The sequence below is a fragment of the Chiloscyllium plagiosum genome, chromosome 1, assembly GCF_004010195.1.
Source record: "Chiloscyllium plagiosum isolate BGI_BamShark_2017 chromosome 1, ASM401019v2, whole genome shotgun sequence".
Lineage (NCBI taxonomy): Eukaryota > Metazoa > Chordata > Chondrichthyes > Orectolobiformes > Hemiscylliidae > Chiloscyllium > Chiloscyllium plagiosum.
In genome coordinates, this window is record NC_057710.1 from 88,247,923 (window position 1) to 88,275,243 (window position 27,321).

At 37.8% G+C, this 27,321-nt stretch overlaps 1 protein-coding gene across 8 annotated transcripts in view; it reads left to right on the plus strand.

Moving 5' to 3' along the window:
• The window catches only part of usp46 (ubiquitin specific peptidase 46), a 127,077-nt gene that overhangs the window by 84,725 nt on the left and 15,031 nt on the right, over positions 1-27,321 (plus strand). For 3 of the 8 annotated variants that reach the window (XM_043691085.1, XM_043691045.1, XM_043691067.1), the window contains 2 exons: positions 13,739-13,817; positions 16,701-24,142. In XM_043691085.1, the coding sequence (XP_043547020.1) occupies positions 13,739-13,817; positions 16,701-16,802 (181 nt within the window). In that variant the 3' untranslated portion in view covers positions 16,803-24,142. Of the gene's footprint in view, positions 1-12,032; positions 12,436-13,738; positions 13,818-16,700; positions 24,143-27,321 lie in introns of those variants that run through there. The other 5 variants (XM_043691053.1, XR_006311822.1, XM_043691059.1 and 2 more) reach the window with 5 other exon arrangements.

The following is a 27,321-nucleotide window of genomic DNA, read 5'->3' on the forward strand; positions in this document are numbered from 1 at the left end:
TCCATATTAAAGCTATCATTAGTGAATTACTGAGATAGTTTGGTCTCTCAGCAGAATTTTCACTGCTTTGGAATGTTGATCCTAGTTAAATCTTAGGCTCATTTTGTGCTGGAAAGTCCCAGGAAACAAAAACTGACATTACCTGTATCCTGTCTGTGCCGAAACGAGTGACAAGAGTCCGTCAGTCTATCATTGGTTAGAGTTCCTTCTGTTTTCTAACCACTTCACTGAAAGACTTGTTAAACTGCAGGCCAATTTATCTCCAGTAGATGGTGTCAGTGACCCTATTATCACAGTGTTACAGGAGTCAGTAATCTTAACACTATCTACCTAACAGTAAGTGACTCGTACCGAGGGTTATATCCCCATTGGCCGTTACCATGTGACTGACAGATAGATGTAGTGCTTGCCTTTCCGATATCCCTTAGTGATATCTGACTTTGTGTGTTACCTACACAGATTAATGAGAGTGCACAGTTATCATCTGTTGTCTGATCTGTAATTTGATTTGATATGAGTGAGTGAGACTGGGGCATCTGGTGTCTGTCTTATCACAAAAATCACAGCCAAATGTGGAAACATTCAAGACACTAAAATAAATCCTGTTGAAGTGTTCATATGGTCCAGTAGTAAAGTCAGTATGTAGTAGAGATCTGGCCACATCAGTACTTAACCTTTGATATAGACAAATCATTGGTGACAAATTGATGGAGAACTGTCAGTAATGTATTGAATCAGCCTGATCAGTACAAAAATATTGATCTAGAACAGTTAGGACTGAAGCAATGATATGGAGAGGTTATTTCTGAATCATTGAACTTGACACATTATGACTAATGAATTAACTAATTTGTTACTGAAGCATTTTTGAATCAGAGAGGGCAACAGCCGTCTCTGCTTAGTTAGTTAATTACTTACTTTGTACAAGTATGAGTTAGAATACCTTCTGATACCTCTCTGCTATAGTTTTTTTAACCCTAAATAAGGACTTGATGTATACACACACAAAAAAAAGGAAGTAAGTTTTTAACTAGTCCCTGGTAAAGAAATAAAAATCCTTACCTTAAAAGAAAAAGCAGAGTAGTTAAGAAGGTTAGAGGAGGAGGGTGGGTGGGAGATACTACAGGTGTAGAATCTCGGGTTTAGCCGCCTTCCTGACTTATATACTCACTCTTCCTTCCCGGCTGCCCCTCTGCTTGCCGTCACTTCCTCTCTCTCTCCACAGAAAGAGCGGGAGCAGCAGAGTAAAAAAAACACACCAGTTTCAAAAGTAACCAGCCCTTTCTACATCCACCTTGTCATGTCCTGTCACAATTTTTGTATGTTTCAATAGATACCTCCCATTCTTCAAAACTCTAGAGAATACAGACCTAGTGTCTTCAATCTCTTCTCAAAAAATAATCCCACTATCTCCAAGATTAATCTGGTGAATTTCTTTTGCACTCCCTCTATGGCAAGTATACCTTTCCTTCGAGAAAGAGACCAAAACTATACAATATATTCTCGATGAGATCTCAAGGGTTTAAAATAAACCTCTTTCCTTCTGTACTTAAATCTTTCTTTCTTGCTTGTTGTACCTCATCACCAGCTTTTAGTGAATGTTGGACAAGAGCACTTAGATTCTCTTGGACACTTGCTCTCACCTCTCCCACTTAGAAAATGTTTTGTGTTTTTCTTTCTACCAAAGTGTCTAATTTCACACTTATTTACATTATATTCCATCTACCATGTTTTAGTCTATTAACTTTGCCTATCCAAATCCTTTTGAAGCCTCCTTCCAACCTCAAAGCTTGCATTCCACCTAGTTTGGTGTTACCAGATTTCGGAGTGTTAGAAATGGTCTCCGCATCTAAATTATTTGAATAGATTGTGAGCATTGGTGGACCCAGCATTGGACCTTGTGATACCCACTAGAAACAGCCTGAGATGTGATGTTTATTCCTTTTCACTCTGCTTTCTGTTTATTAACCAATCCTCAATTGTACTAGTAAATTCCCTCCCACACACCTGTATTAATTTTATTTACTAACCATCTGTTTGAGACTTTATCCAAAGATTTCTGAAAATCCCTCCAAAATCTGATACCCTCCCACCTACAGACATGTCACTTATGTGATCTATTACAGCCTCCGGGTCCACACTAAGGCACAATTCTTTTTCCTCCGAAGAGCTCCCTTGAGGGCTTTTGAGTTTTAGGGGTTACTTTCTCATTCTTCCTAATTTTGTTATTAATTGATGCTTCTGATCCCAGATCTGGAATGCTTTGCTTCGAGTCTCTTCCTCACTGCCAGCACTTAGTTATCGGACTGTCTCTTGCTTTACCAGTCACAAGTTGTTTCTCTCCTACAGAAAGCAGTAAACATAAAGGGAAGCAGTGCATGATTGGAGAAGCAGCTCCTCCTTTTCCTTCCATGCAGGTTGTGATAATATTCAGGCTAGGGTTGACAAGTGGCAAGTAACATTCATGCCACACAAATGCCAGGCAATGACTTTCTCTGGCAAGAGAGAATACAATCATTGCCCCTTGACATTGAGTGGCATTACCATTTGCTGAATGCCCCACATTCAATGTCATGGGGGAGGGGTTACCATTGACCAGGAACTCCACTGACCAGTCAGAGAGATTGAGAGCAGCTGTAAGAAAGTGTGTTGTAGCCGAGAGGGTGTTTGGTCTGTTTGTAAAGATTGCATTGTAATTTATGTAACCAGTTAGTGTTGCTGGTTGGTATAACCACAGGCTTAGATGAGCACTAGGCTTCAGTGAGTAAGGTGAGAAAGGTTAAGGCAAGGTAAGATTCTTTTTGTTAGTGTAAAGGGGCAGAGATGGCAGTTAGAGCAAAGTTGTGCTTCACCTGCCAGATATGGGAGGCAGGACAAGGACGGGAAGGTAGGGGATCCTTTGATAAGTAGGAAGGTTGTGAATTTAGTCAAAAGGGGGAAAAAAGAAGCATTTGTAAGGTTTAGGAAGCTAAAATCAGACAAATTCCATGAGAAATATTAAAAAAAAAATCAGGAAAGTGCTCAAGCAGGGAATTGGAGCAAGAAGGGGCCATGAAATGATCTTAGCAAGTAGTGGTGAAGAGAATCCCAAGGCATTCTGTACATATATTAAAAATGGGATAACTAGGGAGAAGGTAGGACCACTTGAGGATAAAGGAGGGAGCTTGTGCTTGGAGGTAGAGGATGTTGGCAAGGTCCAAAATGAGTACTTTGCATTAGTATTCACCAGGAGAAGGTTTTAGAGGATAGTGAGATTTGTATGGAGCATTCAAATATGCTAGAGCATTTTGAAACCAAGAAAGAAGTAGTACTGGATCTCTCGAAGAGCATTAGGTTGGATAAATACCCAGGGCCTGATGGGATCCACCCCAGGTTATTGACAAGCAAGAGAGGAAGTGACTAGGGCCTTGACCAAGATCTTGATATCCTCGTTAGCCACTGGAGAGGTTCCAGAGGACTGGTAAGTACTTAGTGCTCCTCTGTTCAAGAAGGGAAATAGGGAAAATCCTGAAAACTATAGACTGGTGAGTCTCATAGTGGTTGGGAAGCTATGGGAGAAAATTCTGACGGGTAAGTTTTACATGCATTTGGAAAAGCTGGCCTAATTAGGGACAGTCAGCATGGCTTTGTAGGGATAGGTTATGCCTTGCAAGATTGGGTTTTTTGAGGTGGTGATAAAAGTGATCAATGAGGGTACAACAGTGGATGTTGTCTATATGGATTTTAGGAAGGCTTTTGACAAGGTCCCTCATGGTAGGTTCATCCAGAAGATTAAAATACATGGATCCATGGTGACCTGGCAGCTAGGATTTAGAATTGGCTTTCCCATAGAAGCCAGAGGGTAGTGGTGGAAGTATGTTTTTTGGCTGGAGGTCTGTGACTAGTGGTGTTCTGCAGGGATCCGTACTGTGGTATATATAAATGACTTTGATGAACAGGTAGATTGAGTGGGTTAGTATGTTTGCAGATCTTACAAAGATCAGTGGAATTGTGGATAGTGTCAAAGGTTGTCAAAGGCCATAGCATGATATAGATTAGTTGCAGATATGGGTGGAGGAATGGCATATGGATTTTTATCTGGAAAACTGAGAGGTGCTGCATTTTGGGAGATCAAATGTTAAGGAAAAGTATATAATTATTGGCAGAACCCTAAACAGCATTGACGTACAAGGGATCTTGGGGTTCAAGTTCACAGCTCCCTGAAAGTGGACACACAAAGTAGATAGGGTGGTTTTAAAAAAAAAGTGTATGGCAAGCTTCCCTTTATTGGTCAGTGAATTGAGTACAAGAGTCAGGATGTCATGTTTGAGACTTTGGTTAGGCCATACTTAGACTATTGCATTCAGTTCTGGTCTCCACATTACAAGAAGGATATGGAGGCTTTGGAGAGGGTGCAGAAGAGGTTTCCAGGATGCTGGTCTGGATTAGAGGGTAGGAGCTCTAAGGAAAAGCTAGAAAAACTCAGGTTGTTTCTCTGGGGTGTCAGAGGCTTAGGGGAGACTTGATAGAAGTTGACAAAATTGAAAAACGTAGATAGGGTTGACAGTCAATTTTTTTCCCAGAATTGAAATGTCTAATACTCGAAGGCATGTGTTTAAGATGAGAGAGGGCAAGTTCAAAGGAGATGCAAGGGGCAAGTTTTGGTTTAAAGAGAGTGGTAGAAACCCTGAACACGATGCCTGAGTGGTGGTGAAAGCAGATACAATAGGGGCATTTAAGGAACTTTTAGATAAGCACATGAATATGCACGGAATGGAGGGATTTGCACCAAGATCAGGCAAGAGAGATTAGTTTGGCGTCACATTCGGTACCACATCGTGGGCCAAAGGACCCGTTCCTATGCTGTACAGTTCTGTTCTTTTAAAATACTGTCGCTGCAAGAGCAGGTCAGCAGCTGGGAATCCTCATCCTCAACTCCCTTTGTGATGACAAAGTCTGCAGAGGGTTATAGACAGGTTAAGCAAGTGGCAGATTAAAAATAGTGAAGAGAGATGGGAGGTTATGTAGTTGGCAGGAAGAATTGAAGAGGTGAATAATATTTAAATGGAGAAAGACTGTAGAAAATCTATGAAAAAGAGGGATTTGAGAGTTCTTGTGCATGAATCATAAAATGTTAGCCACCAAGTTCAGTGGCTAGTAGGGAAGGCAGATGGACTGTTGACATTCATCGCCTTTAAAATAGCGTTTAAAAGCAGGGAGGTTTTCTTAAAACTGTACAAAGCTCTAGTCATACTGCAGCTGGAATACTGTGAACAGTTTTGAGTCCCTTATCCAAGGAAAGACATACTGGCATTGAAGGTTCAGGAGGTTAAAACTAGGCATGGAGGATAGTCTTGAGGAGAAGTTTAGGAGTTTGGGCCCATACTCATTGAAATATAGAAGAATTAGAGATAACCTTATTGAAACGTGCAAGATTCTTAGATGACATATCAGGGTAGATGTGAGAGATTGTTTTATATTGTGAAAGTGTCTTGAACCAGAAGAAATTATCTCAGAATAAGAGTTCACATGTTTAAGACAGATGAGGAGGAATGTCTTCTGAGGGCAGTCCACTTGATTGGCACCCCACCCACAAACATTCACTGTCTCTATCACTGATGTAGCAGTAGCAGAAAGTACCACCTAAAAAATGCACTTCTGAAAGCCACCAAGACTTCACAAATAGCACCTTTCAAACCTATAACATCTAGAAGGACAAGGGAATCAAATTTATGGGATATACCACCATCTGAAAGTTTCCCTCCGTTTTGGTTGGGAGGATTTGGGACTGGGACGCTTGTTGCAAGGGTCAGTATAGAGTCTCAGCACAAAAGCAGACCCTTCGGTCCAAGCAGTCCATGCCGGACATAATCCCAAACTAAACTAGTCCCACCTACCTGCTCCTGGCCCATATCCCTTCAAACCTTTCCTATTCATGTATATATCCAAATTACTTTTAAACGTTGTAATTGTACCCACATCCGCCACTTTCTCAGGAAGTTCATTCCACACGTGCACCACCCTCTATGTAAAACATTTGCTTCTTATGTCTTTTTTTAAATCTCTCTCCTCTCACCTTAAAAATGTGCCCTCCCCCAGTCTTGAAATCCCCAATCCAATGGAAATGAGAACTGAATAGGCTAGGGCTATTTTCCCGGAGCATCAGAGGCTGTGGGGTGTCTTTATAGAGACATATAAAGTTATGAAGGGCATGTGTAGGGTGAATATTCAATGGGTTTTTTTTCCACACTAGGGAGGTCCAAACATAGCGGGCATAGGTTTAAGGTGAGAGGGGAAAAATGTAGTAGAGACCTAAGGAAGTGGTGGAAGCTGGTACAATTACAGCATTCAAAAGGCATCTGGATGGATACATGAATAGGATGGGTTCAGGGGGAGATGGGCTCAAATGCTAGCAAATGCAACTGGATTAATTTAGGATAGTTGGTCCGAAGAGTCTGTTTCTATGCTGTACATCTCTACCATTAAGTCTATCTATACCTCGTTATTTTATTAATTTTTATTAGATCCTGCTTCCATTTGTGGATTGGTGCAAAATTAGGAGAGCTATCTCCTAATATGCTCTCTTGTGGCACAGTGGCAGTGTCCCTACCCCTGGACAGAGAGGCCCGATTAAAGTCATAGAGTCATAGAGATGTACAGCATGGAAACCGACCCTTCGGTCCAACTTGTCCATGCCATCCAGATATCCCAACCCAATCTGGTCTCACCTGCCAGCACCCAGCCCATATTCCTCCAAGCCCTTCCTATTCGTAGATACCTTTTAAATGTTGCAATCGTGTTAGCCTCCACCACGTCCTCTGGCAGCTTGTTCCATACTTGTACCACCCTCTGCGTAAACAGATTATCCTTTAGGTCTGTTTTGTATCTTTCTCATTCACCCTAAACCTATGCCCTCTAGTTCTTGACTCCCCCACCCCAGGGAAGAGACTTTGTCTATTTATCCTGTCCATGCCCCTCATGATTTTATAAACCGCTAAGGGCTCCGACACTCCAGGAAAAATAACCCCAGCCTATTCTTCCAAGGTTGAACAGATTGATTAGAAAAATGTTAATTTTTTTTTTTAAATGTTCTAGTATAACAACAGATCACATGTGAGACTTGGTTTGATGTCAGGGTGCCTAAGGGGTGTACTCCAGACCAGGAAAACATTGACTGAAATGCAGTCTGGTCAATGATGTTCCTGTAATCAACACAGGGACTTCAGTATGAAATTTGATTTAAAGTGGCACGGTGGCTCAGTGGTTAGCCCTGCTGCCTCACAGCACCAGGGACCTGGGATCGATTCCAGCCTATTAGATTGGAAAGAGTGGGTAGCGAGTCAGCTTTGCTGTGAAGTGGACTGGGAGATCTTGGTATAGAGCAGTGAATTCTATATAAAGCAGCACATGAGAGAGGTGAACTCTGTATAAAGCAGCATGAGACAAAAGAGGTGAAACCGATACTAGGCAGCTCCACATGACAACACTGGACTCTGCATAAAGCAGCGCAGGAGGAGAGTGGTGAACTTCATGTACAGTTGTGAGGAAAGCTGAACAGGGTGGGGGAGTGCTGGTAAACAATGTCTTTAAATAACTCTAAATTAGAAATTCACCTAACCTTGGATTCAGGTGCTATTTCTACAGTTTTCACGAATTAAACTACAGCCGTTCATTAGATAAATAGCGCAAAGTAGTGATTTTGGACTGTAGTGAATTGTTTGGAACAGAAGAAGATCCTTAACATAATTAATGTCCTTTTAAAGGAGTACCTGATGAGTTTAATCTAAAGGGGAGTCAGGGCAACAGAGCTCACACCCATGAAATGAACCTCCAGGGCTATGTTGAAAGTTATAGACTCTTCCAGTGTCCCAGGTGACCATGTGTGCAGGAAGTGGCTAACTGCATTTTGGAGTTGAAGTGGTACGTGGATTCACCTGTGGTGAATATGTGATGCTTAGATTATTGTGGACAGCAAATTCAGTGAGCTGGTCATTCCACAAGGTAAAGACATAACAGGCAGAAAGTGACCACGAAGCAGAGTAGAGCACGCAATGCAGAAGATTTCCTCCAACCTCCTGATCTAACACATGTACTGTTGTGGATACTGCTGGGGAGAATTCTTGGAATAGCAGCAGGAACCAGGTCCATGGTGACTGTGCTACACAAGATTGGAGGAAGAAGAATGGCACAGCTATCGTGAAGAGAGATTCAATAGCAAAGGGATCAGCCAAGTATTCCTGCTACTGCAAAATAAATCTTGGATTATATCTTGCATTCTTGATGCCTCTGTCAAGGATGTCTTAGAAAGGCTGCAAATTACAATTATTTGTTGCTATTTAGTGAAAAAAATAGAATAGGAAAGGTCTTACAAAAGAAATTAAAGAATAATATTAGATTCAACGATGAACCATATAAGATTGCCAGGAAATCAGCAAGCCTGAGGACTGGGAGCAGTTTATAATTCAGTAAAAGGGGACAAAAAGATTGATCAAAAGAGGGGAAATCAGAATGAGTAAACTTGAAGGAAATATAATGAATTACTGTAAAAGCTTCTATGTATGCATGAAGAGAAAAATATTAGAACGCAGAACAGGCCCTTCGGCCCTCTGTTGCGCCGACCTGTGAACTATTCTCAGCTCGTCCCCTAAACTGTCCCAAAATCATCCAAGTGCTTATCTAAGGATTGTTTCAATCTCCCTAATGTGGCTGAGTTGACTACATTAGCAGGTAGGGCATTCCACGCCCTTACCACTCTCTGCGTAAAGAACCTGCCTCTGACATCTGTCTTAAATCTATCACCCCTCAATTTGTAGTTATGCCCCCTTGTACCAGCTGACTTCATCACCCTAGGAAAAAGACTTTCACTGTCTACCCTATCTAATCCTGTGATCATCGTGTATGTCTCTATCAAATCCCCTCTTAACCGCCGCCTTTCCAATGAGAACAGACCCAAGTCTCTCAGCCTTTCCTCATAAGACCTTCTCTCCAGACCAGACAACATCCTGGTAAATCTCCTTTGCACCTTTTCCAATGCTTCCACATCCTTCCCGAAATGTGGGGACCAGAACTGTACGCAATATTCCAAGTGTGGCCGCACCAGCATTTTGTATAGTTGCAGCATGATATTGCAGCTCCGGAACTCAATCCCTCTACGAATGAAACCTAACACACCGTGTACCTTCTTAACAGTGCTTTCCACCTGGGTGGCAACTTTCAGGGACTTGTGTACATGGTCTCCAAGATCCCTTTGCACATCCACACTACCATGAATCTTTCCATTGACCCAGTACTCGGCCTTCCTGTTATTCTTCCCAAAGTGCATCACGTTACATTTAGTTGCATTGAAACTCCATTTGCCACCTCTCAGCCCAATTCTGCAGTTTATCCAAGTCCCCTGCAACCTATAACGTTCTTCCAAACTGTCCACTACTCCACCGACTTTAGTGTTGTCTGCAAATTTACTAATCTATCCACCTATGCCTGCGTCTAAGTCATTTATAAAAATGACAAACGGCAGTGGTCCTAAAACCGATCCTTGTAACACACCACTAGTAACCGGACTCCAGGCTGAATGTTTTCCATCAACCACAACTCTCTGCCTTCTTTCAGAAAGCCAGTTTCTAATCCAAACTGCTAAATCACCCTCAATTCCATGCCTCTGCATTTTCTCCAATAGCCTACCATGTTGACCCTTATCAAAGGTTTTACTGAAGTCCATGTATACCACATCAACTGCCCTACTCTCATCTACATGCTTGGTCACCTTCTCAAAAAACTGAGAGGTTTGTGAGACATGACCTACCTTAACAAAACCATGTTGACTATCTGAAATCAAATTATTGCTTGCTAGATGATTACAAATCTTATCTTTTATAATCCTTTCCAAAACCTTTCCTACAACAGAAATAAGGCTCACTGGTCTATAATAGCCTGGGTCATCTCTACTGTCCTCCTTGAACAATGGCGCAACATGTTCAATCCTCCAGTCCTAAACCTATAGACAATGACTACTCAAATACCAAAGCCAAAGGCTCTGCTATCTCCTCCCTAGCTTCCCAAAGAATCCTCTGATAAATCTCATCCGGCCCAGGGGACTTGTCTACTTTCACTCCTTCTAGAATTGATAGCACCTGTTCATAACTAATCTCGATCCTTTCTAGTCTAATATCTCATACCTCCTTCTTCTCCTCTACAATATTCTCCTTTTCCTGAAAACTGATGAAAAATGTTCGTTTAGCACCTCTCCGATCTCCACAGGTCCACACTCGACTTCCCACTTCTGTCTTTGACTGGCCCTATTCCTACCCTAACCATCCTTTTTATTCCTCACATACCTATAGAAAGCTTTGGGGTTCTCCTTTATTGTATTTGCTAAAGACTGCTCATGTCCTCTTTGCTCTTTTTAACTTTCTCTTTAAATCCTTCCTAGCTGATCTGTAACTCTCCATCGCCTCATCTGAACCATCTTGCCTCATCAACACATAAGCCTCCTCTTTCTTAACAAGAGATGCAATTTCAGTAGTAAACCACAGTTTCCTTTGCTTTATCACTTCGTCCCTGTCTGACAGGGACAAACCTATCAAGGACACACAATATCTGTTCCTTAAACCAGCTCCACATTTCCATTGTCTGCATTCCCTGCATTTTGCTACCCCATTCTATGCATCCTAATTCTTGCCTAATTGCATTATAATTGCCCATCAATTAACTCTTGACCCATCAATTAACTCCCTTTCCAAAGCTAAACTAAACATAACTGAATTATGGTCACTCTCTCCAAAGTGCTCACCTACAAATAAATTAAATACCTGGTCTGGTTCATTACCAAGCACCAGGTCCAGTGTAGCCTCCCCTCTTGTCGGCCCTTCGACATACTGTGTCAGGAAACCGTCCTGTACGCTTTGGACAAAAACTGATCTATCCGATGTACTAGAGTTAGGATTTCTAGTCAGGGTTGGGGAAGTTAAAGTCCCCCATAATGACCACTCTGTTCCTTTCACTCTTACTCAGAATAATGTTGCTAATCCTCTCTTGCACCTCCCTGGAACTCTGCGGAGGCCTATAAAAAACTCCCAAGCAGTGTGACCTCTCCCCTCCTGTTTCTAACCTCAGCCCACACTACCTCAGTAGACGAGTGCTCATCAAAAGTTCTCTCAACACCTGATAGTATTAGTGAAGACAAACGTAGGTCTCTTACAGTCAGAAATTGGGAAATTATAATGGAGAACAAAGAAATGGCAGAAGAAATAACCACATATTTTGGTCCTATCTTCACAAAAGTGGACACACAATTTCCCAGAAATGTTAGGAAACCAAAGATCTGGTGAGAGGGAGGAATTAAAGAAAATCCATATTAGTTTTTTTTTAAAAACGTGGAGAATTAAAGGGGTTCACGGCTGACAAAATCCCAAGGCCTGATCATCTGTATCCTAGATCACTATTGGAAAAGGCCCTGAATATATTGGATACACTGGTCATCTTCCAAAATTCTACAGAGTTCTGGAGCAATTCCTTCAGATTGGAGGATGGCAAATGTAACTACGCTGTTTTTTTTTTAAAAAAAAAGACAAAAAACAATTAATGATCATTTACCACTCATTAGTAGTGGGGGAAATACAAGAGTTTATAATAAAAGACATGATAACAGAAGAAAAATGTGAAGAATTGCAAATTCTATAAATCAGAAATAAAAACAAATTGCAGGGAAAGCTCAGCAGCTCTGCCAGCATCTGTGGAGAGAAATCAGTTAACATTTCGGGTCAAGTGACCCTTCTTCTGAACATCCTTATAACGGAATGCTTGAAAGCAAAGTTGTCATTGTGTTATGAAAGAGAAATCCTGTTCAACTAATCTACTAGAGTTTTCTTGAGGATGTAATTAGTAGAATACACACACGAGAATTTGTGGGTATGGTCTATTTGGAAAGCTGTTGATCAAATACACATTCAGAGAATGAAGACAGTGGGACTAATTCTAAAGCTCTGCCAGTGAGCTGGCATATGTACGATGGGCCAAATGCGCTTAAAATTGTTTGATTCTGTACATAAAAATAGTCTGCAACGAAGTATCCAAGTCTGTACGACTGCTGTTATTACTGGACTGACATAACACCATCAGGACATTCCAGCAGTTCTGCCTTCATTTCCCACAACAGAAGATGTCCTTGAAACAGCTATCTACAGATAGAAGTCCATGTTACTGGTATGTTATATAGTCACAGAACAATCCATGCGCAAGTGGTAAATGCCTATTTGTTATTCTGGGGTGGGCAGAAAGGAATAATCGCAGCTGAACTGTCTTCAATCTCAGCATCAAGTCACAATTCTGCTTTGTAGTCTGCCAGGGATTTTAATGCTAGGTATGTTTCTATTTGCTATGACCTAATCATAGAATCCCTACATTGTGGAAACAGACCATTTGGTCCTTTGAGTCCATACTGACCCTCCAAAGAGCATCCCTATCCCTGTAACCCTGCGTTTTTCCGTGGCTAATCCATATAGCCTGCATATCCCTGGAAATTATGGGTAATTTAGCATAGCCATTCCACCTAACCTGCACATCTTTAGACTATGGGAGGAAATCGGAGCACCTGGAGGAAATTCACACAGACACTTGGAGAAAGTGCAAACTCCACACAGTTGCCCAAAGCTGGGATTGAACCTGGGTCAGCAGTGCTAACCACTGGACAGCCTTAATGTGATTTCTTTGTTTTATATTTGGCTTCAGTAGATTTTTTTTTAATAATAGTTAAAGTTGAAAATGATGACAGATCCTCTGTCGAATATCTCCTGTTGGTGGAAACTGAAAAAATACACCATGTGTTCACTCTGCTCCTTGTGTATTCATTTATGGCTGTATTATTAAAGAAAGGCCTAGGTCACTTTACATGTGCCTTCAAAGGAGTGACATATATTTACTACAATTTGGTACACTATATTCCCCCTTAATTCTACTGGTCAATCCTATAGTGCATGGCTTTATTTGTTTCTTAAACTTGATCTCATTTCTATTATGTAGCCAGTCCATTATCAGTTACTGTAAGGATTTTAAAATATTAATCAAGACCTACTTTCCTTCCTGTCCATTGAGTGAATCTCAATCAAATGATTTATCTTTCTTCCATTCAGGCTACTGCCTGTAAACTACCTCTGTGAAAGTGAAGGGATTTGCTTGTTAAGCTACTTAATTTTTTTTCTGCTCTACTGAAGAGACTAGAAGCTAGAAATAAATGCACAAGCAATGTAAATAAACAGTATTACAATTGCAATGAAAGAGACTTTGAAAACCAGATGGAAATTGAATGAAGAAAGAAAGTGACTGAAAAATTGCAAAATATAATGATCCTATTCTTAATATTGTATTAGGAATGCTGAGAACAGAAGTGAAATTTGAGAAAAATAGCATTCTGTTGATTTTACCAGAGGATCTTTGTGCATTATGTTAAATTGTTATGTTGGTTGCAGAATAATTTGAGAATGAACTGACTTGACTCAATTGTCAATTAATTTAACTTTTATGGTCAGTTGAGTGAGCTGTACCTGACCTGAATATACGTTTTTTTGGCTAAATCCTTTTAAAACCAGATGAATTCTGAAATAGTATTGAGTAACTGAGCAGTTTATCTGTCTATTTAAGAAAACAATAATTTCTAATTAAAGTACATTTTTATAAATGTTGATCAATTATTTGATCTATATAGCATTTAATATTTGTTTGAGGATGCTTACAAGATGTCTAAATTTTGTTTCTCTCATGACAGTGGCCCTAACCGTGGACACTATATAACTATTGTGAAAAGCCATGGCTTCTGGCTTTTGTTTGACGATGATATTGTTGAGGTTAGTCTTGTAAATATTTATGCTTTATAATAATTTCAAGTTGGCAGAAAAGGGGTTGACTTTCACCTATCATTGGACCAACGCACAGTGTGGAAAACCAGGTAGGCTGGATTTTGCATCCATAGTGAATCCAGCCTGATTATTTTCCTGACTTTTTAAATTAACAATACGAAAGTCTGTCAGGTTACTTAAAGAGCATGAGATTCCTGCTTGATTTATCACCCCCTCCAACTACCACCACCATGCTTTGCTCCACTGATAATCCCCACCTATATAAGGATGATTTATCCCCAAAACACTGAGTCAATCATAGACAGCTAAACTGTCCCAGTCCTGTGACATTTTCTCTCTCAGAATTACTCATGATGGGATGTGCCAGTTGGTGGAAGGCTGAGCGTACAGGCTTGGTTATTGTTTTCTTTCTTGATAGAATTACCTGTAAGCCTTTTTTTGGCCTTTCACAAATTCAAATCATTTTCTGAGAATACAGTTAATTGACAGTTTGCAAATCAGCTGCAAGAATAGCATGCCATTGATGCGATGCTTTCTAATTAAGCAAAAGATTGCTGGGGAAAAAAAACTTAAGTTTTTCATTTTGCAATTATCAGTTCAATACTAATTAAGCCGAAAACCAGCATTAACACCAACATTTTCAAGGATAATGCTGACTTGGTTGGTAGCGGACTACCATATTGGGAGTTCACATGGCTGCATGTTGCATGAGAATAAAACTGAGAACACCTAATTCTGTGGACTAAAGTTAACTAACTACTACTTACTGCTTCCTTCATTTGAGACTGTTTTCATGTCAGTCAAATACTATTGTATTCTAAATGTTTTGTGAAGGTTAAGGTGAACTACAATCACCACCTTGCCCTCTTCTGACAACTTTTGCATTGTGTAAATATGGGCAAGTTGTCTATTTTTTATGCTGTGCATCTGAGTTGTATTAACTTTCACCACAAAGTTTTTAAAAATATATAGTCAGTTATGCTATAACATGGTAGTTCTGTTCTCCTGCAACCCCATGTTATAAGAAAATTGTGTGATAGCAGTACCATTTAAATTATTGGGGCCAGAATTGTGTTATAACCAGTACACACTTTAAAAGTTCAAGCTATAGAAACAGTGTCCACAATTCATCAATCATGTTATAGTGAATTCGCATTAACAAAAACCATGTTATAGCAGAACAACCTGTATGATGCCATAACTCATTTTGGTTATGATCAGTATGTTCCGAATAAAAGTGGATAGAAACATAAAACATAGGTAAATAAAAGCAAGTTCGTCTCCCAGCAATCAAATCCCTGGGGTAAATTGAAAAATAGCGAGGTTTACTATTCTTAACAGAAGCTGGCTAAAATCTTAGTTGAGAGATTGTAGCTCAACTCTGTTACTTCCTTCTCCTTGGCACTGCTTTTATTATCATGATCTACTGACTATCAGTCTGTAATTTTGCATAAGAAAACATAGATTTCATAAAGCTACCCAAAGAGTAACTGGTTCCATGGAACTGCACCCCAGCAAAGTATCCATGTCTGGAAGCTTGAAATACAAAGAAAAAGTAGAAAAATTGCTTTCTTTTTAGAAATCTAAGAAATTTTAAGATTTACTATAGTAAATAACCACGTTTGCAAAGATTTGTAATAATTGGACCAAACTTCTGTTCTGTGTACAACTGCATTATATTTGGCCCATCATGTCACTGCTGCTCTTTTCCTTCACATGGCATCTAGTCTAATCCAGCTTGTGGTTTCCAATTAGTTTGACTTTAGTCCATTGTTATTTATTACATATTTTTTCCAACCAAGTACCCTTGACCTTTTATTGATTTCCTTTCTGTTGTAACAAATTTTGATTTTATTGTGGTTACCTTTTCCCAAATGTTTTGCTATCATTAAGTCATTTCTGTACTCCATCACTTGGCCTATTCAACTGCTAAAAAAAGCAGAATCTAACTGTCAGTCTCACCAAGTTTTGAAGCCTGGGTGTTGAGACATTTGCATAAAATATAAATTGGATATAAACAGTTTAAAAATTTCAGTTAAAGGGATCATGCCCCAAATTCTAACTTTGCAGTCCTTCACCCCTCCACACAAAGCTCCCTCTGCTGTGCTCATTCTAAATTTTACTAGAATGGACAAGGGTTATGGAGAAAATTAATTTTGAATCTTATTAACAGGTATGTGATATAGTGCCAGAGGAGCATTGAGAACGTGGCCCACATCCTCAACTTTTCAGTTAGGCGCTACATATATTACTGGAAATACCCAGATACATTGACATCCTTGGGAATTGCCCAGGAAGTTTCAACTTATGACGAGCCACTTCTCTTTTCCCCAGTACCTTTTGACTCTGAATTAGTGTCAGAAACTTTGGTCCGTAATTACAGAAATAAACCCCAATCACTAGCATTGTTCACTACCACCAACTCAGTCTGACTATGCTTGTTCCATCTGCCACCCTTCCAACCTATACTAAGAAAGGATCCTTTGTGTGAGAACTGTGGGAACATTTTGTTGTGCTGAAAATACGGGTTGTAAAGTTTGGTGAGTTGTGTTTTGAAATAAATTCCCGTGTGTAACGAATTGTTTTATCCAGCTGCAGATGTTATGGGTGCCCAAATCTGAGTGCCGCTGTATGTTAGATTAACATGTAATATATTTGTTTGATTGTATCAAAAATAATTTACATTTTTAAAGTAATGAGGCTGCAATCTGTGGTGAAGCAGTGATTGGCGATTGCTCATGTTTAGATAACTAAATGTAAAGTTGCAGAAATTTTCACAGTTAATGCATTTTATTATATGAACATACTTGATTTTTTTTCTAATTATATTTGAAATTCTTAAACTATTGAAGAATTCTATTTCTTTTACAGAAAATTGATGCTCAAGCTATTGAAGAATTCTATGGTCTGACTTCGGACATTTCAAAAAACTCAGAGTCTGGATATATTTTATTTTATCAATCAAGAGAATAAATTGTAAAGTACTGGCCTGGATAATCAGGTAGATAAATAGTTAATTAGTTCAAAAGTGCTCAGGCCATTGCCAACTCATGGCTAGAACATATAGTGCTTTCAGGGCCCTTTTTTAGGGCATCAGAACAGGATTTATGGTCGTATTCCAGGCATTTGTCAGCTACTAGCAAATGGGATCTTACAAAAGAGTTCTAAGTCAGTAGTTTTGGCAAGGGAATATCCAGTAAAAGTACTAACAAAGGTAATGCAAGTATGCATGCAAGTCTTCCCTAATATATGAAATTAAGCCAATAGTTATGGTAGTGTTCCAGATTTTGTTCACTGAGGTGCATTTTCCTTTACTGATCCCAGATGCTTGTGTTTTTAATCTAATATCAGACCTTGGTGAAGAGATCATTTATTTTCCCTCTTCTCCATCTGCTTCGAAAACTGTTGTTGGAGTGGAAGTTTGCCTGTCTAAAATGATTGTTAATTCATTGGATTTTAATTGATTGTATTCTGATTGATAATGTGTCTATTTCAATGTAAATGCAAATAATACTGCATTATAGTTTCATAGATTTTTTTAAAAATTAACTGCCCTTTAAAAGCAGCCTTATATATCACAGAAAATGTAATTTGATTAGCTTGGTTCATATAGTCTTATCAGCAGCAAAATGGTTATGCATTCTGACTTTTGCATGTGTAATAAGTTCCTGTCTGCTGAAAGATAAAAGTGGTAGAACAAATCACAGATACACGTTATTTTATTCTAATATACAGTGAAATCAGTTTCAAGCTGAATTTGGACCTCATGAGCAGTCACTTTTAAATGCTGTGGTATTTAATTGTTTAGGTTTATATTCTATAATGGGAAGACACCTATAGCTGGATAGTACTAGAGGATCATATTGATCGTTGTTAATGATCAAGTATATTATATGGTTTTTTTTTTTTGGAACGTTTTCTGGTGTTTTGTTTTAATCATATCATTTATGGGAATACAATAAATGCATTAGATGGAATAGAATGGTATTTCTGCCAGAGATTTGAGAATTACAGTAGCTTATCTTTGGCAAAGCGAGTAAACATATTGGATGGCATATATACTTTAAAAGGAACAAAAAGTGCTCAGTCTCAAAACTGAAATCTGATTCTGTATGCTATACAGTTGAAAACATTATACTCTGTCAGTTTAAGTGTCTATTAATTTTATTAACTATTTAGATTATGGTTCTGATCAGATTAGATTTGGTTTATACAGTGCTAATCAAATGAAAGTGCTTCTTAATTCAAAATCTGACAACTAACGTTTTATGTTCACAAATTTGCGGCTTCTTTCTCTTTGGATTTTTACCTTTTACAAAATATTAATTGTTCTCTTAATTCTTTCTAAATTGACATTTCTTGATAGTCCACATCAGAATGATTTGGTATAAAGGTATTGCTCACAAAAAACCTTAAATCTTAAAATAGCAAACTGTATTACATCACCTTCCTGTTTCCCCTCTCTCCGAATATTATCTTGGCGATTTGTTGCTTCTGTTGTTATAATTGTTTACTTACTTTAGAAATTCATCATTAAGTGGAATATTTTAAAAGAAAAAGTAATAGAAATCTAGTGGAGTAGGAAACTTCCAAAAGATTTTTCCTTTGTTTACCTTTACAAGAAAGAAGTGGAGTGTAGTACAGTAGAAGAAAGACAGTCAGAGATAGTTTGTTAACCATCTTTTTATAGCCTTTTATGCGATCTATGTTTGTAAACCTCATTTTACATTATTCACGTGGCACGTTTAAATTTTCTAGTTACTATCTTTACAGTTCTTTCGCATTTAACTTTAAAGGGAGCCTTATTATTTGGCTGGAATGTTTCTGCAATCAAATTATCCTGGATCTGAATTCATGTGCTTCCCTAATTTTAAGATCTATTTTATAAATGAATTTATTATGACCAACAACTATAGCATTTGCTTTATACTGCCTAGTAATATTACACATTTTCTATAAAGTCTGCCTCAAACTCAACACAAAGCCTTCTTTGGCCATTTTAATTTGCGAAGGGAGGGAAAGTCCATGCTAGGTAAAATTACTTCTTTCGATTCACCATACAGAGAAATCACAGTTGTCATATGGATTTGTTAAATCCAAGTCTTGTAAATGAAGGAAAATATGGTCATTATTCTTTATTCTCTTATTAACTTATTCTGTAGAGTAATTGTTTTTTTTAATCTATGGAACCTATTTAAATGATATCCTGAAACTGTCTCCTTGTGTGAAAAAGGCTTTTCTGAATGTATTGCAGGATTTTTCAGCATTGATGTTAGTAGGTATTACAGTTTCATTGATAATGCTAGCCAAGACATTTGAACTGTTTGATGCATGAATTAATTAAAGCTTGTTGGATTTAGCCATAGTTTTTAGACTTGGGTTAGATCGGATAGACCTTTAGGAAGCAAAATACACCTATGCTACTTATTCGTAGGTGGTGTCCTAGTCAGATTTTGATTGGAATTCCTACACTTCCCCACCTTAGTCTCAGTCGTGGAGTTTTGACCTTTAGTTGCAAAGATGCTATTGTGAAATTGGTGAAATGTATAAAGTTTAATCCTTTTTTTCATCATCAATAAAGATTTAGGCGAAGATAATCTAATTTTGCTGAAATCAACTGGTCTTGATACTATTTGAGCCTGATGACTGTCAGACTTGAGGGTGCTAATTCAGGATTCATTATCTTCCCTTTGTCTTACCGAGCTTAGATTAAATATTAAACTAGCCAATAACAGCATGTGGTGACCCTTAAACAAACATTGACCCTCCATATGGTTGGGTGATCGAGATTGTCAAATACCTATGCCTTTCATTTCAGATGCTCTTCCTATTTTCTTGTTTCACATGTTCAAGTAAGTCACTTTCTTGGAATTCACATTCTAGTTCAAGCATGATTTGAGTGTATAAGTCTATTTGCTGACAGAATCCTCTCTTGAATTATGAATAGCTCTCATTCTGAAACAAAGTTTTTAAGATAGCATTATTTCGCAGAAGTCTTTAGGAAGTTGCTCTTCCCAGATTTGAGAAGGTCTGAGAAGCATTTCTTTTTTGAGCTGGGGTACAAGAGAAATAAAGGAAACACGAGCATAGACTGGCTCCTGCACTTGGATCTTAAAAATATTTTGCACCACATAAATTACTTAAGCCTCAATATCAAGGAATTAGCTGCTAGCAAGAATCAATGTTTCCCTTTTTTTTTCAGCTCTTGCTCACTTTCTATCTTGTTTTGTAATGGTGGTTTGCCCGAGCTTAGAGCATCTCTTTTGTTTTCGCTTTGATCATTCACTGGTGATTACTACTAAAGGTTATGTGAGCAGCTGTTCAGCCAATTATTTTTATTGGAAAGACCAAGCTGTTTTTGTTTGATTTCCAGTATCCACAATTCTCATTTTATTTTAGTGTTTAACTCTCAGCATTCTTTAGTTTTGCAGTTTGCGCAACTGGTCACCTCTTTTGTGATAGCACAATTCCTTCAAGTGAGTTGCAAGTAACACTCCTTTTTGCAATGGTTGCAAATGCTTTAAAATTCCAACATACTGATCAACAAGAAATTAGTATGTGGTTTGAAATTGTCTTCTGATGCAAGTATTAAATGGATAATAGTTAGGCATAGTGCTATACTCTGTTTTCCACTACTACTCCAAGAAAGTCTGTTTTCACTGAAGACAAACTCAGATTGGAATTTGGAACAACTAGATTATATGAAAAGGACAGGATCAGGCTATGTGCAATAAAAAATAATTTAATTAATAACAAATCAATGTGAGCCTGTATTAAGCAAGACTGTCAGTGACACTGAGCAAGACATGCTTGATTTTATATTTTTAATAATTTTTAAAATAACTTTTTTCATAATTACCTTTGTTCAACAGGTTTCAAGGAAGATGCACTTAACTTTGTAGTTATGTGAAACGATGCTGCTCTTGGGAAAAGTAAATGTAGTTGATTGTTCAGCCCCTTCAGACTATTTCACCAACTAGTTGGATTATGGCTTTTCTATATTTCAACTGTTTGCCTTAGCTCCCTTGAAACCTATTTCCAATAGAAATGTGATTTCTGTTCGCACTCTTGCGTTCAAAGCTTTTTTTTTGGTGGTGAGGTTGGGAAGCAGGAAAGGTTTGAAGAATTCCTGGTTTTCACATCCCTTTCACTTTAAATTGGCCTAGCTCTAATTTTAAGAATTTTGTTTTTACAATGATTGCAAAAACTCTGTTTAATTCTATTTGTACCTACCTAGTTAGATCCCATTATTATTTTGCATTCTTGATTGTGAATCTTCAACCTTTTAAACTGTTGATAATGAAAAAGAAGTTTATGCAACCTGTCTTCATAACTGAACTCTTTAAGCGCTGGTAAATTTACATTCCATCTATTATGCTGTCTCTGAGCTCCAGTGACTAGCTCACAGCACATGTTAAGCTTAGATTTACATCTGTGCAGTCTCATGGTTATTTCTAGATCTCAAGTTTCAGAAAATTGTGATTAATTCAACTGAATATCTTAAAGTAGAAAATATCAGTTTCTAGCAATTCGTATCATGAGTCCAATTATTTTCTCCAATACCATTAAAAAAAATCCTAGATTAAATCCAGTAAGTTTTTCCTTTAAACTTATTGTGTGATTAAAACTGAATTTGTATTTTGACCTCTCCTTCCATGATGTACTAGATGTATTTTAATAAGTTGGCCGTTTTCATATGTTCTTTCTATTTTAATAAAAGCACTTGAAATTTTCTTTTAGATTCCATTCAAGCTTTTTTACTATTAGATTTTTCTCTCCTTTTGCTGATTTTTAGAGTCCCCTGGTATTCTGGTTGACAAATGAAAGGTGTACAGTACCTATAAATGAACCTTTTCTAATCTGTTAGAATTTATTCTTGGAATTTTGACAACATTAATGTTAAGCATCACCTTTCAAAGTTTATCTGATCTCGTAGTTCACTCAGTTTTTTCGTTTTTGTCTCAAGAAGTGTTGTTAAGCTCAGCAGTGAGAAGTTTAGTATCGTTTGAATTCCTCAATCCTCCCGAGTCTCGCCCCTAATATCAGGCATCCCAACTGAGCATAGTTTATCGCAATGAGTTTTTGTACAAAGGAATATAGACTGTTTCTTGTGGAGCACCAGATACAAAATAGTGTATCTGAGCCCTCATTTTGAGGATGCAACTCTTGAGAGAGCAGTTTTCCTCTGTAGCTGTGACAATGACCATTTTTGACCTGTGATTTTTGAGGAATCCCGTTGGTTGCTACTTAGTAGTTCTGCCTCAAGAGCTCTTGAGAATTGAAGTGGTTACAATTACCTTGCAAAAGGGCAAGTTTTAGAACACAAAAATGTCTAAATGATTAAGAATGATTCCAAGACACTAGGAAACCAGGTATTCTCTCATTTTCATGGCTAACATTTTTCCTTCAACCAATACCATAAAAACAAATATTATGTCAATCTCCAGAAAAACTGTTTTAGCTTACATAAATTAATGTCATCTATGTTCGTGGTGTACTATGACGTTTCAAGTATTTCAATCTGATTCATTATTGGCAATAGTAATTATCACTTGTAGAAGTTGCTGAATAATCACTTGTCCAACAGCTAAGGTTCTCTTTATGTATTGAGTAAGCTTACCTGATCTATGTAAACCATTTCAATTATGTATTCTTAGAAGACACTTTCTCCACACTTCACAATGTTGGTGAACTTTGCCTTAGTTGATCTTGCTTTGATATTCCAGAAAAGCCAGTAATAATGCCATGACCCTGATCTTCTGTTGTGTTCTTTGATCTCCTGTTGCAATTTCAACTTTATATACAAATTCAGCAGCCATAATATTTTTAGTCTCTTCCAAGTTTTTTTATCTCAATTAATAACTACTGAAATTATAAACAGTGGTAATATAAGATCTTCCATTATGCAAATCAAAATTGTAACCGCTTTCATTACGATCGAACTTTGTGTTAGTAAAAGAATAGGCATTTGTTGGACAGGCAATTGTTTTGTAAGGCAAAACAGCTTGAGGCAAACTCGTGATAAAGTGGATATCAGCAAATTGAATCGTAAATTATATCTCTACATAAACCGTCCATTCTGAAAAATACTATTACTTGTGCAATGGTAATTGTGCATTAGCTAAAATATGATTGATTTCTTTTCACAATATCTCTAAGTCAACCAATTGGAGTGACTTTCACATTTTTGCTCATTGTCTTGATTACATAGTACAAACTGATATAAGCTCTGGTCAGACACGATCAGTATTTACAGTTTGCACTTCATGCCTCCAGTTTTTTTTTTAGATTTTCCAGCTTTCTGTAAATGTTTTTATTTGGAAAATGAATGAATTTTAAGTCCTATAGATATGTCTTTCTTTTGTGTAGATTTTTTAAAACTCCGTACAAAGACACCAGATATTTTCATCTTTGCACACGTTCCGTCTTGATACTGCATCTATAGGAATTAAGGTTTGAATCAGGATGAAGTCTTATAGTGGATTGGGATGCAGTGTCTAAGATGGCCACACTTGGTAAAAGTTTGTTAGGCAGAATATCCAATTGAATGGTTGAGCATTCATTTATATTTGTCAGTTGAACAATCCAACATTGGTCAATGTGTGCTGTATAAACGTTTAACTATTGTTTGGTGGAGCACCAGATCTGAAACAACATTACGAGGTCCCTGCCAGCAAATCATTTGCACTATTAACGATTTGTAAAACAACAGTTATAAATTATGGCTCTTGCCAAAAGTCTTGCTCAGGTTCAACTGAAATGTCAAGTGACATGATGAGTAAGTGATGGCTCAAGATGAAATATTGGTCTCACGTGGCAGTGATGTCAGTCAATATGATTTCATTTCACCAATATGCATAACAGAATAATCACAGGACAGTACTATTCATATAATCAATATGTAGTCTATAAATTCAAAATTAGAAGATAACTCAAGTAACTTAACTGAGATACTGTATTAATGTTGAAGAAAGAATTGCAAAGTTGCTTTACTGAATTTTTTAGATGAAACTATGAATTATTTGGGCCTATGGAGCATCTAAGTTGCCTTTTTGAAACCTTTGTTTGTAACTTGATGTTTTGGGAGTTTATCTATAGGGATGTGGAATAATGATTTGGATTTTAAATATGTTAGTTTTGACATTGGTATGCATAAATGCACTTGAGGAATATTGTTCCAAATAGAGACTGTTTTCCTCCATTTGCATCTAACTAAGATGTGCCTGGCAACATATATATCAAATATTTGGCAGTGTAGGGGAAGAAGGAGGCAAATAGCTGAGACTACCACTTGCAAAGCCAGTTGGGCGGCACGGTGGCACAGTGGTTAGCACTGCTGCCTCACAGCGCCAGAGACCCGGGTTCAATTCCCGCCTCAGGCGACTGACTGTGTGGAGTTTGCACATTCTCCCCGTGTCTGCGTGGGTTTCCTCCGGGTGCTCCGGTTTCCTCCCACAGTCCAGGCCAGGTGAATTGGCCATGCTAAATTGCCCGTAGTGTTAGGTAAGGGGTAAAGGTAGGGGTATGGGTGGGTTGCGCTTCGGCGGGTTGGTGTGGACTTGTTGGGCCGAAGGGCCTGTTTCCACACTGTAAGTAATCTAATTCTGATAAGACTGAAATCTGTAATTATACCTTCTGTCCCACGTTATATTGAAGTAACTTGTGTTTTAATTATTTTGGTTCAGTTCAAAATCTTGCCAGTTTTGCATTTCTTTCAGTTGTACATTCCAGCCACTGGTTGATTCATTGAGGTCTAATAATTAATCATCAAAGTTTTGCACTCATCACTCATTGGGTCTTCTGTTGTGAGGGTACAGAAAAACAGTAGTTTTCAGCTGTTTATATATTCACTCCTTTTTCTTTAGTGAAAAGGCCTTTTTGTCTATTAAATCTTTTGTTTGAATTATGACCAATAAGGAAGTAATTTCACAAATCCATCCTTTTGTATTTACTTGTAGCTTTTCTGCTAGCCTGTCACCTTTTGATTCAGGGTTTAAGTACATTATCGTGTTCAGATGTTTGTGCCGCAATATTGTTAATGTTTGGTCTCAACAGTATTTTTGTATGAATTCCTTTCCTTTTAAAGTGTGGGCAGCTTTGCTATTTATTGTATTTCTTTCACTGTTAAAAGTTGGAACCTTATGATGTAACTCAATGGCTGTCATTGTTTTAAAAAAAATGGGTTAGTGCAATTTGAATGCAACAAGGCAAGGCACATTTGCAGGAACAAATTGCTCAAATTCAATGCTATCAATGTATCAATGTTTTGCACCTACTAGCAATAATGTAATTTCTATTTGTGGTGCCATGACTTGTATAATTGCCTTCCAATCAAGACACACTGCAGTTTTTTTTTCAAAACCATCTACGCCTTTTTGAGTGCTGAAGAAGGATGCTGACTTTTTTTTTAAAAAAGTGATCAAGTTAGCCCTTTATTGGCAAGGTACTTTTTTAATGTACACACATTTTAAATCAAACCATAATACTGCTGTCATTGTTGCAATAACAAACTAAATGTTACAATCTGAGGTTAATTCAATATGATTTTTATTAGCACATCTATGTACTTGTCATTCAGTGCACACTTTATGTACCTTTTATATGTCCTAGTTTGCACATCTTGATATAAATAAATTCTGCAAAAGTCAATGTTTTGCTGGTACTATTTGTTTCAATAAATGCATCTTTCTACATTAGCAGAAGATATTAGCACAGGATTTCATTCTGCTAAATATAATATCACCGTAAACATTTTTGTTCAACAATAACTACGTTGTATAATTTTGGTATGGAGTGATTCTGTAAATTCTTACATTGGTATTGTAAAAACAATATGCAGAAACCAACTTTTGGCATTGTAATGTAAATTGGTATGTGTGAAAGGTGCAAAGCCTTTTTCAGTATTGGAAAGATTAAATGTACATCAATATCTACTTCAAGTTTTTTCAGCAACTGTAAGAATTAAATCCAAAGTTGGAGATTTTAAAGGTGCCAAACTATACTTCAGTAGCTGTGTACTGGAAAGGACTTATTCACATAGCCCTAAATGCTTATGATAGCAGTGGAAGGCAAGCTATCCAACATGGGTTTGACATTGTCATTTGCATCAGTGAAATTAGATAACCTGCTCAGATATCAGGAAAGCTTCAGTGCATGGGCAAGTTAGTTAACACACAAACTTCAATGAACTCTTACATTCAAATTCCAAAATGTCCAGGACCAGAAGATAAATGCTACCAGAAGATAAATAATGCATTCAAGATCATGTTAGACATAAGAGGACAAAATATTGTAATTCTGGTCAACAAAATTGATAGGTTTTCATCATTGCCTGACTTTTTTTTGTCTAAGCAGTATTGAAATCTCACTGAATTTACTTTGTATAGAAAGCAGGTTCCATGTAAAATTGCCAAGATGTCAACATTTGGCTTCCAATCTAAACTATGGAATGGGAAGCTGCGAGGTATTTTAAACATTAGCATACCTGTGTATGTAAATCAACAGTGCACTTTGATTAAAATGTAATGAGCCCATTAAATGGGGAATGGTAAGAATTGACGCATACTGAACTTGTTTATAATCTGTATCTTCAATAAAATATAACATTGAACCTGTGTGATTTACTTAGGTACTGCCATGAAATATTACATCAATTAATCTAAACTTTTAAGATGTGTGAGTATATAGTTTATATCAGTTTTTGAATAAGATCATAAGAAAAAGGAACAAATGTAGGCTGTTTGACCCATTGAGCCTGCTCCGCCATTCAATTGAATTATGGCTGATCTGACATTTCTCACATCCACTTTTCTGCCCTTTTGGCATAATTCACTACTATCAAGGATCTATCTATCTTGGCCTTAAGGACAAAAAGGACTCTGTCCCCACATCTCTCTATGCCAAGGAGTTCCAAAGACACTTAGCCCTTTGAGAGAAGAAATTCCTCCTCATCTCAGTCTTAAATTGGCATCCCTTTATTCTGGAGTCGACGCCCTCTGCTCCTAGACTCCACTATGTCAAGTCTCTTAATGTGGGAGGCACTAATAGGACTGGCACAATCTGGCTATCCCATTCTATCCTGAGTAGGTGGTATGATATAGTCTATGATGAAACTTTCACAATGGTGATAGGCAGCTTTACGATTTTGAAGTTAAAAATCACACAACACCAGGTTATAGTCCAACAGGTTTAAAATCACACAACACCAGGTTATAGTCCAACAGGTTTATATGGAAACACACTAGCTTTCGGAGCGACGCTCCTTCATCAGGTGATTGTGGAGGGCTCGATCGTAACACAGAATTTATAGCAAAAATTTGCAGTGTGATGTAACTGAAATTATACATTGAAGAATTATACATTGAACAGACAGTCAGTTCTTCAATGTATAATTTCAGTTACATCACACTGCAAACGTTTGCTATAAATTCTGTGTTACGATCGAGCCCTCCACAATCACCTGATGAAGGAACGTCGCTCCGAAAGCTAGTGT